This window comes from Chionomys nivalis, chromosome 3 (genome assembly GCF_950005125.1).
Source record: "Chionomys nivalis chromosome 3, mChiNiv1.1, whole genome shotgun sequence".
NCBI lineage: Eukaryota > Metazoa > Chordata > Mammalia > Rodentia > Cricetidae > Chionomys > Chionomys nivalis.
Window position 1 is genome coordinate 105,897,728 of NC_080088.1, and position 14,953 is coordinate 105,912,680.

Sequence of the window (14,953 nt, forward strand, 5' to 3'; positions counted from 1 at the left end):
AGCGCCTGGGTTGGCTATCAGGGTGAAAGACCTCTATGTGGTTTGCAGGGTAAAGCTGGAGTTATTTCCCCTCCAGCGCCCGGCCCTGACCTTTCCTTGCTTTACTGTTTTCCTGAACAGTATCAGAGGACCCAGTGTGGTTGACCTGGCACTATGTAATTAGCTGCACAATTAAGTTTTGTGTCCCCGAGCATCAGGGTCAGGTGTTCAAAAGGGAGGTTCAGGAGGCCTGGGTGCCCAATGCTGATGCCTGCCCTGCTCTGGTGCCCTGCTCGGGTTTACACTTTTGACCCTGGCAGTTTCTTGACTGCATGGTAAGCTGGCTCAAGGCTGCTCAAGGCAGTGGCTCTGTGAAGCCTTAGATGTGTTTTAAATAATCAAGGGGAACCTTGGAACATAAGATGTCCCTTTAGGAATCTCCTGGCCCTGAGGTTCTTCTCCTCTCCTCTCCTCTCCTCTCCTCTCCTCTCCTCTCCTCTCCTCTCCTCTCCTCTCCTCTCCTCTCCTCTCCTCTCCTCTCCTCTCCTCTCCTCTCCTCTCCTCTCCTATCTCGGTCAGTGGGATTATGTGCTGCTCTTAGTGAGATGAAAGCATTGGCAGCCCTGATTATAGTCATGTTGCTGAGAAGAAATCCTATAGAATCCTGGTGGAAAATATAATCTGCTCTTTAGGATAGAAGATGCATAATCTGTTTGTGCACCCATTTGTTCATCAAATATTTAATGAATGTCTGGTACTTTCTGGATGCTGTTCTAAAGACCCCAAGTACTGTGGGACTACATGAGACCACTATTATATGGCGTACACCCTACTGATCTGTAGCGACTCACAGGGAAACACAGAGAGATTTGGGGATGTGGGACACACATGTGAACATGACCTCGAGATGCACTTTCAGTGCTCCAGAGTATACAGAAGATGTGGCTGGAGACCGGCTGGGATTGTAATCAGGCTGATGGGGAAGGGGTGAGGGTGGCACCCAAGAGGAGGGAGGAACCAGATAGCTCCTCTCAGAGAACACACAGAAAATGTCTGCTTGCTCTTTGTGCTGACTTTTAGATGGGCAAACCCAGGTTTTGGGAAAACACAAATCAGGTGCCAGTTCCCAGAACGTTAAAACATACGATACTACGTCAGATAAGGCATCTTGTTAGGCTTGTTTTCGTGACTTTACACATTTCTGTGACAAAATACCAGCCAAAAGCTATTTAAGGGAGGAAAGATTTATTTGGGCCCACAGTTTGAGGGGACAGTCAATCATGGTGGGAAGGCACAGCGGCAGGAGCATGAGAGGGCTGGTCACATCACATCTGCAGCCAGGAAGCAGATGAATGCCAGTGCTCAGCTTGCCTTCTTTCTAAGCCCATGGAATGGAGCTGTCCACATTTAGTGTGACTGTTCCCTCCCCTGTTAAACGTTTCTGGAAACATCCTTATAGACATGCCCAGAGGTCTACCAGATGTCTATTTTCATTTCCATGCTGATTCTAATGCCATCAAGTTGAGAGCCACAATTATAACATTCATAGTATCTTGATTTTTTTAAGAAAAATTTTTACGTGTGTGTGTGTTTGTTGAATTTTATGTCGTGTGTGTGTGCTTGTTGATATGTATGTGGGCACATGTGCTTAGAAGGCTTGACATTGGTGTCTTACTTGATTGCTGCTCACTTTACTGAGATAGGTGAAGGGGGACCTTACCCACTTACCTAGTCCAGCTAGCCAGATTGCCCCAGAGATCTCCTGACCCTACTTTTCAAGTGCTGGGTTTACAGACAGGCCATCGTGTCCACCTGGCATTTTCATATGGCTACAGGGGAATCTGAGCTCCAGCCCTTACACTTGCAAACAACTTATTCCCTGAGCCATCTTCCCAGTTTGCAGATTTGGGTATTTGAAAAAGAAATTCACATTTATTAGGCTGCAACCTATGAAATTGCTGTTCGAGTCAGACCAAATACACATGTATTAACAGTTCTAGGTAGTTTATTTTAATAAAAATGTGAGACTCATCCTTCCCAGAACTTGGTAATGATACTAGACAAAGAGCTATTTGTCATTCCAGAGTGCAAGCTAGACCTGAATACAGGTGTCTGTCAATCTGACCTAGCTGTAAAAGTGTATGCAATATAACTTCTGTGTTCTCTGACCTGAACGGCAGATTTGATTGACTCACAGAAACAAGGAGGATTGGTGCCTTGCTGATTGTCCCACAAGTTACATGTGGCAAATCCAGGAACTGTCTGAATTCTTGGCTGTCCCCCACTGTTCCTGATAGATGTGGGTCCAGACTTGTCAGAGTGTTGTGCTTGGGGAGTGCTTTTATGGGGGTCACTGAAGCTGAAGCAGGTTGTTGGAGGGATGTCAATATTTTCAAATAACCAGGGATCATCATGTGGCTACTGCCAGTGTGGTCTGCCCCATGGCGGGGACAGCTGTGCCTGAACAATCAGGGCTACTCAGAGCAGTGGCTCCCTGTTCCAAAGCTCTCGAAATGACTTCTGTGGGTTGTACAATTTCTATGTCTGGGTTTTTATTACAGAAAGCAAGACAAAATGTAAAAATAACATGTTGTATTTTTTAACCCCTACGCCCCCCAGGAGGATATGTTCCCTAAAGAGGAAAGAATATATTTTTGTTCATTGGTGTCAGGATAGTCTCCATAGGACTTGGGTGAAGTGAAAGGTAGATGCTGCTACCCATTCTTGGCTTGAGGGTCTAGGCTACTCGAAGGACCTGCTGTGGTCAGTCCATTTCCCATCTCTGGAGCACTCTCTCCAACTCAGCGTTCATGTGACTGTGGTTACTTATCTTATGTGTCTTTGTCCCTCATTGTTCATCATTTTTGGACAAAGGTTCTTCCATGTGGGGTGTGAGGTTGTATCAGAAATGGTACCAGGTTTGATGTGGGGAATCAGACTATGTGTGAGAAAGTCATATTATAAGTGAGAAGGTCACCCCAGTTCCACTTTTGATATGGGATACCCTTCTGTATATGTGTTGCTTTTATTGTTTGATGAATAAAGCTGTTTAGACCAATGGCTTAGCAGAGTAAAGCCAGGCCATAAATCCAAACAGAGATAGAGATAGAGATAGAGATAGAGAGAGAGAGAGAGAGAGAGAGAGAGGGCAGAGTTGAGGAAATGCCATGTAACTGCAGAAGGAAAAAGATGCCAGAACATTACCAGTAAGCTACAGCCTTGTGGCGATACATAGATTAATAAAAATGGGTACATAGATTAATAAAAATGGGTTAATTTAAGATATAAGAGCTAGCTAGGAATATACCTAAGCCATTAGCCAGTGTTGTAATTAATATAGTTTCTGTGTGATTATTTGGGTCTGGGTGGTTGGGAAAAAAAAACGCTATCTCTGTTTTTACATACTTTGTCCAGCCTGGTTGGTCAAGGGAAAACCCATTGTTTATGTGGTGAGATGTTAGTATCCTTTCAGCCCTTCTTGACATCTTCTTTAGCAAAAACCAAAAACAGAAACAAAAACAAAACAAAAACAAACAAAATATGAAAATGATGGAGACCAGAGGTCCATATCAGGCGTCTTCTGCAATCTCTCTCCACGTTATATTTTGAGACAGAATCTCTCACCGATCCTGGTGATCACTGATTCAGCTAGCCTGGCTGTCCAGCAAGCTCCAGGCATCTCCTATCTCCATTTCTCCCACCCTGGGCTTAAGGCATGTACTGCTGTGTCCTGCTTCTTTTTAATATGAGTTTGGAGAATTGGAACTCCAGGCCTCCTGCTTGTTTATGCTCTGAGACTTAAGCCCCTTAAAGCTATTATTTATCCCTAGAGGGGAGAAATAATTTTGTTTGAATCTTACTTATTTACACATTCCTTTTTGAGTATCAAGTGACAAGTTTTTCTACCTAACACTAGTGACATTGTACAGCATCTTTTCCAGTTGAGATATAAACAGATACCTATTCACCCCAGGTAGGACACCACCAACCAAAAGGAGAAAATAGTTTCCACCCGAATTGAGCTTGGTGAATGAAAGAGTTTGTGAGGGTTACTCCTAGAAGCACAGATGACCAAAAGGCAGCTTCATCCCTACGGTATGGGTGACCATCAGCTAAAGCTCTGTCCCTGGAACTTTGGACTCACATTGCAGACCCCTCCACCAAAATTAATATTCCCTCCTTTTTCTCTCCTCTCCCAAGACAGGGTTTCTCTGTGTAGCCCTGGCTGTCCTAGAACTCACTCAGTAGACCAGGGTGATCTCGAATTCACAGATCTACCTGCCTCTGCCTCCTGAGTGCCGGGATTAAAGGTGTGCGCCACCACACTTGGCTGATAATATTTTCTCCTAGGAAAGGTTCTCTGCTATTCAGAAGCTTGTTCAGATCCTGATGTGACTTGTAATCTTGCGAATTCTTATAACGCTTTGTGAGTTTTGCAAGCCCCCTACCTCCTAAGAAGGACGGTTTCAGTCTGGAGGAAATACTCACCCAACACATTTGTGTCACCTATCGTTTGCACATGCACGTGTATATACATATATCCTTACCATATGTTTTCTTTGTGTGCCACACAAGTGTGTACACATGCAAAGTCAGAGGTCAATGTCATATATCTTCCTCAATCTTTCTCCATGTTGTTTTTAGAGACAGGGTCTCTCACTGAACCTGGCACTCACTGATTAAGTTAGTCTAGATGTCCAATGAACTCCAGGAATCCTCCTACTTGTCTTCATTTCCCCAACCCTGGACTTACAGGCATGTACCACTGTGTTCATCTTTTTTTTGGTTGTGAGCCTTGCCTTTAACTGCCAAACCATCTCTCTACCCTGATCAGCTTCTTTTTAAGATGGGTTCTGGGGTTTAGACTTCTTTCCCACCTGCTTGTGTGGAAAGCACTTTGCCGTCTGAGCCCTCTCATCCATCTCCTTTGCCTATATTTTGTAGACATTGAGTTGACTCCAAGAAGAAACCCCGGCTAATCCAGAGCAGCATCACGGGTCCAAAGGTGGTTGGTGGGTGGTTACCAGTGTGCTCTCCAAGGCTACAAATCTGGTGTCCCGGGATCACTAACACCTGCCCTCGGTTCCTCCCAACAGTGACAGAAGGCCGAGGGATCCTGGAGAGCATCCAGCGGTTTTCGCTACTGCCTACCTACCTCCCGGTGACCTACCACATCAACAATGCCGATGTGTCCTTCTTCCTGAAGGAGGCCAACCAGGACATCATGCGCAACTCTAGCCTGCAGTCGCGGGTTGAGTCCTTTCTGATCTACAAGTCCAAGCGGCTGCCAGTGCTCAACGCCAGCTACGGGCCCTTCTCCCTTGAGCAGGTGGTGCCCCAGGACCTGATGCTGCCTTCCAACCCATTCGGATTCACCAACACCTTCTCCCTTAACTGGAGGCTGAAGGCCTACATCTTGCAGGAGAAGGTCTACCTGAGCCATCCCAAAGTGCAGGTGCTCTTCCACGTTGTGGGAAGAGACTGGGATGACCACAGGGACGAGAAGCTCCCCTGTCTGCGGGTCTTTGCTTTCCGAGAGACCAGGGAGGTTCGGGGCAGCTGCCGGCTGGGTGGAGCCTTGGGACTGTGTGTGGCCCAGCTGGAGATGCTGCCTGGCTGGTTCAGTCCCCCTACGGTTGTGTCTGGGCGTAGGAGACCCACAGAGCAGCCCGAAGGGAGTCCCGTGGAACTGTATTATGCAGTACAGCCGGGGGATGAGCGAGGGGACTGTGCCAAGGAGGACTTGAGGAAGGGTGGTGGCCCTCTGACCGGCCACAATGATGTTGATGAATCCAGTCCCCCTTTGCACAGAATTGGGAGTGTCTTCCTTCGCGAGACCCCCAGCAGTCCACCTCTGAGGGAACTGCGTTTAGATAGCAATGTGGCCGTTCATTATGTCCCCAAGACTGTCCGACAAGGAGACATACTCACCTTCCCCATCTCCGTCTCCAGGAACTGCACAGAGGATCACTTCACACTGAGGTGAGCAGGTTCTCAAATCTGTCTGCAGCAGGCAGCCCTGGGGGTCCAGCCGGGCTGCTGTGTTTATGCCTCTAGCATGGAGTTCCTGTCAGATGCTCACATGCGGTGTTCTCACTGTGAAATATAAGGGCTAGTTTGATGATGCTGGTTGTCCACTTAATTATGAACATTTGGGAGGGTACATGTGTATATGAATGAATATAGAGGTCACAGGTCAACCAACCATGGGTGTCCTTGCTCAGGTATTATTATAGTATTATTTTGAGACAGGGTCTCTCACTAGCCTAGTGCTTGCTGGTTAGACCAGTTGGCTGACCAGTGAGACCCCAGGATCCTTCTCTCTCCACCCTCCAGCATTTGAATCAAGAGACCACACTAGTTCTATGCCCAGCTTTTTACATGGATCCTGGGAATCAAACTGAGGTGCCCATGTTTTCATGGTGAACACTTTAATATCTCACCAGTCCAGAGAATGTTCTTCCTTTTTTAATATTTATTTATTATGTATACAATATTCTGTCTGTATGTAGGCCAGAAGAGGGCACAAGGCCTCATTACAGATGGTTGTGAGCCACCATGTGGTTGCCGGGAATTGAACTCAGGACCTTTGGAAGAGCAGGCAATGCTCTTAACCTCTGAGCCATCTCTCCAGCCCCATGTTCTTCCTTTTTATTAAGACTTATCTTATTTTTAATTGTGTGTGTGTGTGTGTCTGTCTGTCTGTCTGTAACTATATCTATGTTCGGGTGTGTGCATGTGAATGCAATGCCCACAGAGGTCAGAGGGGGGTATCAAATCACCCTGGAGCTGGAGTTATGGGGAGTTGTTAGCTGTCAGATGTGGGTTCTGGGTTCTGTGATCTGAATTAGGGTGCACAAGAAGAGCAAGCAAGTGCTTTTAACTACTTAGCCATCTCTCTGGGACCATCAAACATCCTTTTTAGTATTAATGAAACTCAGGCTGTCATAGAAGAGACGGCGATGTTGTCAGGATCCCTTGGCCTTCGTGGAGGGTTTATCGACACCCTTCGGGGCACTGAAGGTTCCCCAATTCAACCACTTCACAAGCGGGTCTTTAAACACCTCACAGTTTCAGCAAATCTGCAAACGGTGGCGACAGTTGTCAGGGAGGATGGAGAACATGGTTCTGCCAACTCAGAAGCTATTCCAGACAGACAGGCTCTAAGTATAAAGTGGTACCAGCCTCAAAGTTATCACTTTGTTTCTCCCTGGAAATAGAATGTGGTGTTTAAAAAAGAAATAAGAGAGCGTAAAGGGTGGGGAATATGCGGTAGGATCTTGGATTTCTTATGTAAGGTTGTAGCAAAGAAGAGACATTTAAAAGAAGCACTGTGCACTTTAGAAAAAAACCCTCTGAAATTTTTTGGAAATATAATATGCAAGAGGAACTCGCCTTGTGTCAACTGTGATGTAACTAAAGACTTTAGCTTCATTTTAAATGTAGATAGGTCTGTCTAATTAATTAGGACAAGCATTGTTGGTGGGCTGCGGTGTCCAACAGCACGGCATGACTAGGCCTGCTGGGAAACAGATTGCTTGTTTTCTTCTTGCTTTTTAAATCTATTTGTTTTATAGTTTTGCTTTGTGTGTATATGTTTGGTGTGGTGTGGTGGTGGTAGTGCACATGTGCGTGCGCTATTGCGCGCGCGCGCGCGCGCGCGCACACACACACACACACACACTACATGATCGTAATGCCCACAGAGGCCAGAAGAGCACATCATAAACCTGGAGCTGCTTGATAGAGGTACTGGGAATTGAACTCTGGTCCTCTGTAAGAGCATCAAGTGCTCTTAAATGCCGAAGCATCCATCTCTCCATCCCCCAACACATTAATTTTATCATGATATCATAGAATATGGATGTACCTGCATGTGGGACATGTTGCCTGTGGATTTTCGAGTTCATTAGCTACCAATCTGATTTCAGTTTTTCATCCAGACTCGTAACTCCTTTCTCTCTCTCTCTTTCTCTCTCTCCCTCTCTACCCGCAACTCCATTTCCCTTCTGCTTTGTTTAAGAGTGATGAACTCAAGAAACAAATCATTCTTTAGTTTGAACTCACAATTTAAGTTGAGTTGATTCTGACCTGTAATTCAGGGTTCCTTTTTTAATTTTGACTAAAGCAATAGACATTAGAGAACAGGATTTGTCTAAAAGTTAAACTTGGCAAAAACTGGGAGGTAAAAACCTTGACTTCACATTCTGGGCATCTAGGGATTAGCTAAAGAGTCGGGGTCGGGGTGTGTGATGGAAAGACATCTGGGCGACTGTGACCACACTCGTGCTTCATTCTGTCTGTCTGGCCGTCAGATATCGTGCAGCTGGCTGCAAGTCCTCCACAGTACCTACTAGTGTGTGCTTCAGTTTTTAAATTCATCAGCCTTCTATAACATCTTTAAAGAAGGCCGATTATGAGAGAAGTGCTTTGTCTGGAAACCATGGGAAGGGCGGGCCTCTGCTCTAATCCGTGCCATCCTCCCGTGGCTGTTCATGTTGATTGTTGATTGGTGATGGATTCCTGGGCCAGGGATGGAATCTCGCCATCCTCTGGACTTTGGCTTCAGGAAGTGAGCTCATCTAGCCTTTTCTAGAAATATCTCTATGTGTGTTTGTGTTTCACAAAGGCTTGGAATCCTGTCACCATCTATAATATAGTAAATGTATCCCCTGGAGTCTGGAGTAAAATCAGCTCTCTTGGTTCTCCAGTAGACCCAAAAGACATCCCCTTTGTTGGGCCACACAGCCCACGAGGTTAGGCTCAGGACTTTGCACCTTCGGAAGCAAACACATTGCACCCTTGTGCGTTTTTTGGCTCTGGTTGTAAGTCCAAGATTGGGTGGTTTCAGATATAGCGAAAATGTACATTTATTCAGGCTCCATTCCTTATGGATTTAGTTTTAAAATTTTTTTAATTTTTGAGAATTTTTGACATACATTCAGTGAAATACATCTTCTCTTCATTTTCTCCTTCAACTCCCCCCATATCCCCACAATATACACCCTCCCGATGTTATGTCTTTTTCCTTTATAGCCCACTAAGCCCAGTTAATGCTGCACATTTGTGCATGGGGGTGGGATCATCCACTAGAGCATGGGAAACCTACCAATAGGATTGTCCTCAAAAGAAAAAAAAAAGACCTACCAATAGGATTGTCCTCAAAAAGAAAAAAGAAAAAAAAAAAAACCTACCAATAGGATTGTCCTCAAAAAAAAAAAAAAAAAAAAAAAAGAAGAATGTCCCACCCTGCTTCCTCTAGCAGCTAGCAGCTGGACTAACTCTTTAGCTAGTTCCTCCCTCATCCATGCTGGGATTTTTATCTAGATTGATCATGTACAGGTAATCTTAGCTTCTTTGAGTTCACAGGTGCAGCAGCCACGCCATGTTCAGAACACACAATTTTCCACCCCATCCTCTGGTTCTGATATTCTTCCTGTCTCCTCTTCCACGATGTTCCCTGGACTCGGGTATATGCTTGCTACACACTTAACATACTTCAGTCTTGAATGGATTTGGACCTGGTGATGTGGCGAGCCTGTCATTTGAGTCTCCAAACATAGGGTTAGGCTTTTCTGTGCCTGTAACTTCAGGGGATGCTGTGGAGGAAGCATGAGGGACTGGGACTTTCCATTTTGGGTACCAAATTATAAGTATGTTTTAACGAGCTGTGTGTGTGTGTGTGTGTCTGTGTGTGTGTGGGGGGGGGTGGTGTGTGTGTGTGAAGTGCAGGGACCGAGAACAAGAAAGCCCCAATAGATAGCTTGTTGTCTTCTAAAATCTATCCAACCCTGCTGCTCTAGTCTTGGAGCCCACGTTGCAGAAGAAAAACAAAGCACTTTGAATTTATGGACATCCAAGTTCTTTTGAATCTCAGAAAACCTTTTCCTTTCCATGAAGAACTGAAATACCTACAGCACTTGTGCCCTTTTTTCTGAGATCCCACCTGCCATATTCCCTTTCTTATCTCCCTCGCCACAGGACACAGGGTTCAGAAGCCACCCAGTGGCTTTGACTGCCCAAATGCCAAACTGGAGAAGATGAACATGGGGACCATTTCTCTCCCCCTACATCAGCTGTTGCTTTCTGTTTCCTCTAGAGAAACTGAATCTCTAAGAAGCCCTGGTCCTTAGGTTGAACTGAGGTTTGAGTAGAATATTTACTCAGTGTCAAGGAAGTTCATGTGGGAGACAGAGACCAGAGCTATAAAAGGCAGAACTCAGACAGATCAGGGCTCTTCCCAAAGTCAAGGCTGTTCTTAAGTCCCAAATGAACAAATCCCTCTTGAGCATTAGCAAAGCCCACTTAGGACTTGCAGTGGGCTCTGCAGTTGAAAATAGGGTATGCTCAAGTACTCTTTGACAGTCTTGCATCCTGCACTGTCAGATTAAAGATGCTTTGGGAATTGGGGAGCTGCTCCATATAGGAAAGATCCTACCATGTGAACACAAGATACTGAATTTGATCTCCAATATTCACAAATTTTAAAAAAAATACCATATATGGTGGTATGTGGTTCAATGGCCAGCGAATTTAGCTGAATCAGCTTGTTTCACATCTCATGAGAGACTGTCTCTATAAGGTGGTTGGCTCTGGAGGGGCAACACCTAAGGCTGACCTCGCACCTCCATATGCACAGATACTCAATAGCACGCTCACCCCAACCCCCACAAACGTACAGGCATGCACACATATGCATAAATGTTAATTAAAACTAAATTATCAAAGCTGCTTTGGTTTAAGCCGTGGGGATTTTCTTGACAAGAAAAGACCTATGAAAGAGAAAGCGAGGGTTTATAAAAAAGAGAGTTTGACATGTGATTGGGGAGTCAGGATTAAGATGGGTCTGGAGATGCCCTTTGGGTGGTATATTCGTCAGCGTTCTCTAGAGGAACATATATATGAAGGGTATTTATTAGAATTGCTTACAGGCTGTGGTCCAGCTAGTCCAATGAAAGGTCCAAGAACCCAGTAGTTGTTCAGTCTACAAGGCTGAATGTCCTAGCTGGTCTTCGGTATATGCTGGAGTTCTGAAGAAGCAGGCTCTAATGCCAGCAAGATCAAGAGCAAGCAAGCAAAGAGAGCTAGCTTCCTTGTTCCCCGTCCTTTATATAGGCTGCCAGAGGAAGTTGTGGTCCAGATAAAAGGATGGGTCTTCCCTCTTCAAAAGATCCAGGTTAAAAGTGGGTCTTCCCACTTCAAATGGTTTAATTAACTCACAGGTCTATCCAGCTGCTCGGGTTTTAGTTAATTCCAGATGTCATCAAGTTGACAACCAACAGCAGCCATCACAGGTGGCAAGCTGCTTTGTAGAAGACTTGGGGCTTCTACAAAAGTGATGAGTTGGGGAGTGGTTGGCATTGGGCTTCCTTCAGTCCTCGGGGCTCCTGTGAGCTGTTCTCTACCTAGCAGGGCATCTCTCAATCTAGTTCAGGTGGAGGAAGTCAATTTGAATCCTGGAATAGTTCTAGTTGTAGGCTACACATCCTGCAAGCTAACTTAACCAACGGCTTCCTGGGTGGTCACTGAGGAACCCAAGGAATAATAACTGAACAGGAGGTGTTGACAGAGTGGAGTCTGACTGAGGAACAGAGGCCAGCATGGAGACACACCTCTCTGACTTGTCATCCTGAGTCCCCAAGCACCTCTCTTCCATTGCTGTACCAAGCAAAGACCCTCACTGAGCTCCCTAACCTCTACCTTGCAAGATCTGAGGGGAGAGAGAGGAGACAGGCATGGCTTTTGTAAGCTTCTAGCTCCTAAAATGCCTTTATGAAGGACAAGGCATTTCTTTCTTGTAAACCTATAGGGAACTAGGGACTCTGGTGAAGATGAGATCGACCCTATAAATGCCCAGTGACATCTGTTAAACTCTGCATCCTAAAAGAAGCATCATTTGGGCAAGCCTAGGGCACACTGAACCCCTGGCCATGCCAGAGCAGGAGAACAGTCTACCCTTTTCAAAGGCCAAGTAGAAAGCAGCCTCTGCATTTGCTATGGCAAAGAAATTCACTATGACCCTTGACCACTATGATCAGAGAATCCAGGGGTTCTTGCTACAAAGTGTTGAGTTGCTGACCCCATTAAAGACACGCAAAGACTGGAATTAGCAACACATGAAGATGGTAATGCTTATGGTGATGATGGTGATCAGGGTGATGGTGGTGATGCTGGTCATGATGATAGTGGTGATAATGTTAGTAGTGATGGTGAAGATGATAGTGATGTTGATGACTAGTGTGGTGACAACAATATGACGATGGTGACAATGGTGATGCTGCTGATGGTGGTGGTGATTATGATGGTGGTCGCCATGACTGATGATGATAATGATGATGATGATGATGGTGATGGATGTGGACCTTGGGCACGTGTAACTCTACATTCTTCTTGTCTGTGCTGTGTACAGTGTCGCCCACAACTTCTCTTTCTCTGTAAACTTGACCTCATGTTTCCCTAAAGCCAGTTGTGTGTGGTCTGTACCCACCAGAAGCCTCAGGAATGAAGAAGTACATGCTCAGAACACTCCCACTCTGGATCTTGGGATAAATACATTTGAAAGGTGCAAGTTTCCCATCCTGTCTGTCTGTTCAACCTCTAAGGGAAGTGGAAAAAGGCTGAAGGGTAGAATCTCTGCACCTTTCTGATGAGAACCAGCTAAGTAGATCGAAGAGGAACACTTTACCCACAATCCTTTTGTTCCCCTAGAAAGTGAGTCAGGGCAGCCTTCTGGGGCCTCTGTGGGGGATGAGCCTTGCTTATTCATTTCTCATTTATCCAGAAATGAGGGCAGAGAGAACAACATGAGCAGTGGGAACAGAAGTTGCTAGTGGGGGTGGCTATGTGAGAGACAGTGGCCTTTCCTAGTGCTCCTGGTGTCACATTAGACGTTGCGAAAACAACAGGATTGTTCAGATAAAAAGCATTGTGTTTACCCACTAGGACCACAGGGCACTTGAGAGAAAGAGCACAGCTCAGCTCCTGAAGTCAGGCATCCTGGGCATCTGCCTTAGTAATGTCCCTCCCGTGCATCCTGGAAGGGTCCTTGAGACTCACTGAGCCGCAATTTCTGGGCACCTTCCTGTTCAGGTGTTACAGAGCATAAACAAAGCGCAAAGGGGACCTGAAGTGCAGGTTGGCAATGGATTCAATGCTCAGTAGATCAATGCAGCTGGCCATGAAATGCAGGGCGTCGGGGGAAATGCAAACAGACAACTTAAGGTCACTTTGAACTCCCAGAATTGATTTCTCTTTGAGAGTCTGCTGGTAAGTACATAAGTAGCAGGTTTCCTCTAAGTTAAACTTCAAAGAACAAATACAGAAAGGAACACGCCGGAAGCCATTTAGGAGGCACTTTCCTTGATAATAACTCCGGAGGTGTCCAACCCAGCATATTCCAGGGTGAGATGGGCCTCCGCTTCCTTCCCCTTCTGAAGATATAAAACACAAATATATTTTTATCCTTCCATTTTTCAGGTGTGTGCTCATGATTGTTTGCATATGTTGAAATGTATATGGGGGCTCATACATGTGCATGTACATGTATGTGGAGCCCCAAGGCTGATGTCAGGAATCATCCTCTATTGCTCTTCCACTTATTCAAACCTAGAGCTCCCCAGCAAGGCAAGATTAGCTCTTCAACTTACTCCAAGGATCCCCCGACTCTGCCTTCCAAGGCTGGAATTGTAGAAGGGCTGCCATGCTTGCCTGGCATCTCTGCAAGTGTCTGGAATCTAAACTCCAATCCTCATGCTTGCATGGCAAGAGCTTTTGCCACCAAGCAGGCTCCAGCTCTGCAGATCTATTTTTAAAATGCAGCAAAAGCCATAGTTTTAGAAAGAAAAAAAGACTGGGAGCAGGGTTGGCTAAAGAGTGAGCCAGATGCTTGCATGCCTCACCTCTTCAGATCTCTGGGGTCCCCTTTCTCTATAGTCTCATGCAGAGAAAGTGAGACTGGTGGATTGGAAACGCCTGTGTGTTTTTGGATACTCCTCCCATTGAGGGATAGGGCCAGATCCCCTCTTTCATCTGCACTGGCTTCTGTGCCTGGGTCCCTGGGAAGAATGGTGCAGCTGAACCAACTTTGAACTCATGAACTTATTAAAAAGTCTGGCCCGCCACTGCTGTCCTCAGTAGTACCTGGTCTTGGATTCCCAAACTACTGTGTGACAGGTTCAGCCCTCTCCACAGATACTGGTGGCCTTGTTGCTTGACCCTCTGGCCCTCTCAAGACGGGCTTCCTCTGTGGATTAACCTTCGAGCTGCGTCTCCACCCCGTCTGCCCTCCCAGGTATTTTTATACCCCTGTCATGGTCCTCACACTGAGTGTCCAGCTCAGGTAAGTCCGTAAGTATGGTGAAACAGCATAGCATGTGGCAGAGACGAGAACTAGCAGCTAGCAGCTAGGAGAACTAGGGGTTTAGGGCACCCCCTGCTGTATGCTCAGTGTGGGAGTGTGAAGGCATTTCACTGCTGTGTCCCCAGCAACTCCTATGTCCACCAAGGACCTTCCTATGGCTAGAGGCCAACTTTCTGTCTGCTCTCTGCTCTGTTGTGAGTTGTGGTGGAGAGGGGTCTTCTTCCCAGGTACCCTCCACAACATAGCAGGAGCTGCTGGAAGCTGAAGTCCAGAATATCTCTTGATGGAATGACTTGCATAGTTAAAATCAAAGGCCGTGAGATGTATAAAGACACAGGCTGCCTTCTTGTGTAATGGAGACTGGCTCTGCTGATGGGAACATTGGGTCATCTTTTTGGGCTGGTGATGCCTCTGAGACTCTCTGGTCACAGCCTTCAGCAATCTTTCCTGAATGCAGTTCACTGACCGTGTGAACTGGCTAATTCCAGATGTCCATCCTGCCTGTGAGGTGTTCCTTGTAGGGTACTAAGCAGCACCCCTGGCTGTAATTTCCCTACCTCTGCTCCCTCTTGAGTTACGAGAACCCCAAATGGCTCCAGCATTTGCCAAATACTA

At 46.0% G+C, this 14,953-nt stretch overlaps 1 protein-coding gene across 1 annotated transcript in view; it reads left to right on the top strand.

The window, feature by feature from the left end:
• Nucleotides 1-14,953, top strand: part of Tmem132d (transmembrane protein 132D) — a 630,452-nt gene that overhangs the window by 160,243 nt on the left and 455,256 nt on the right. The window contains exon 2 of the mRNA XM_057766158.1: nucleotides 5,076-5,961. Coding sequence (XP_057622141.1) covers nucleotides 5,076-5,961 — 886 coding nt within the window. The remainder of the gene's footprint in view (nucleotides 1-5,075; nucleotides 5,962-14,953) is intronic.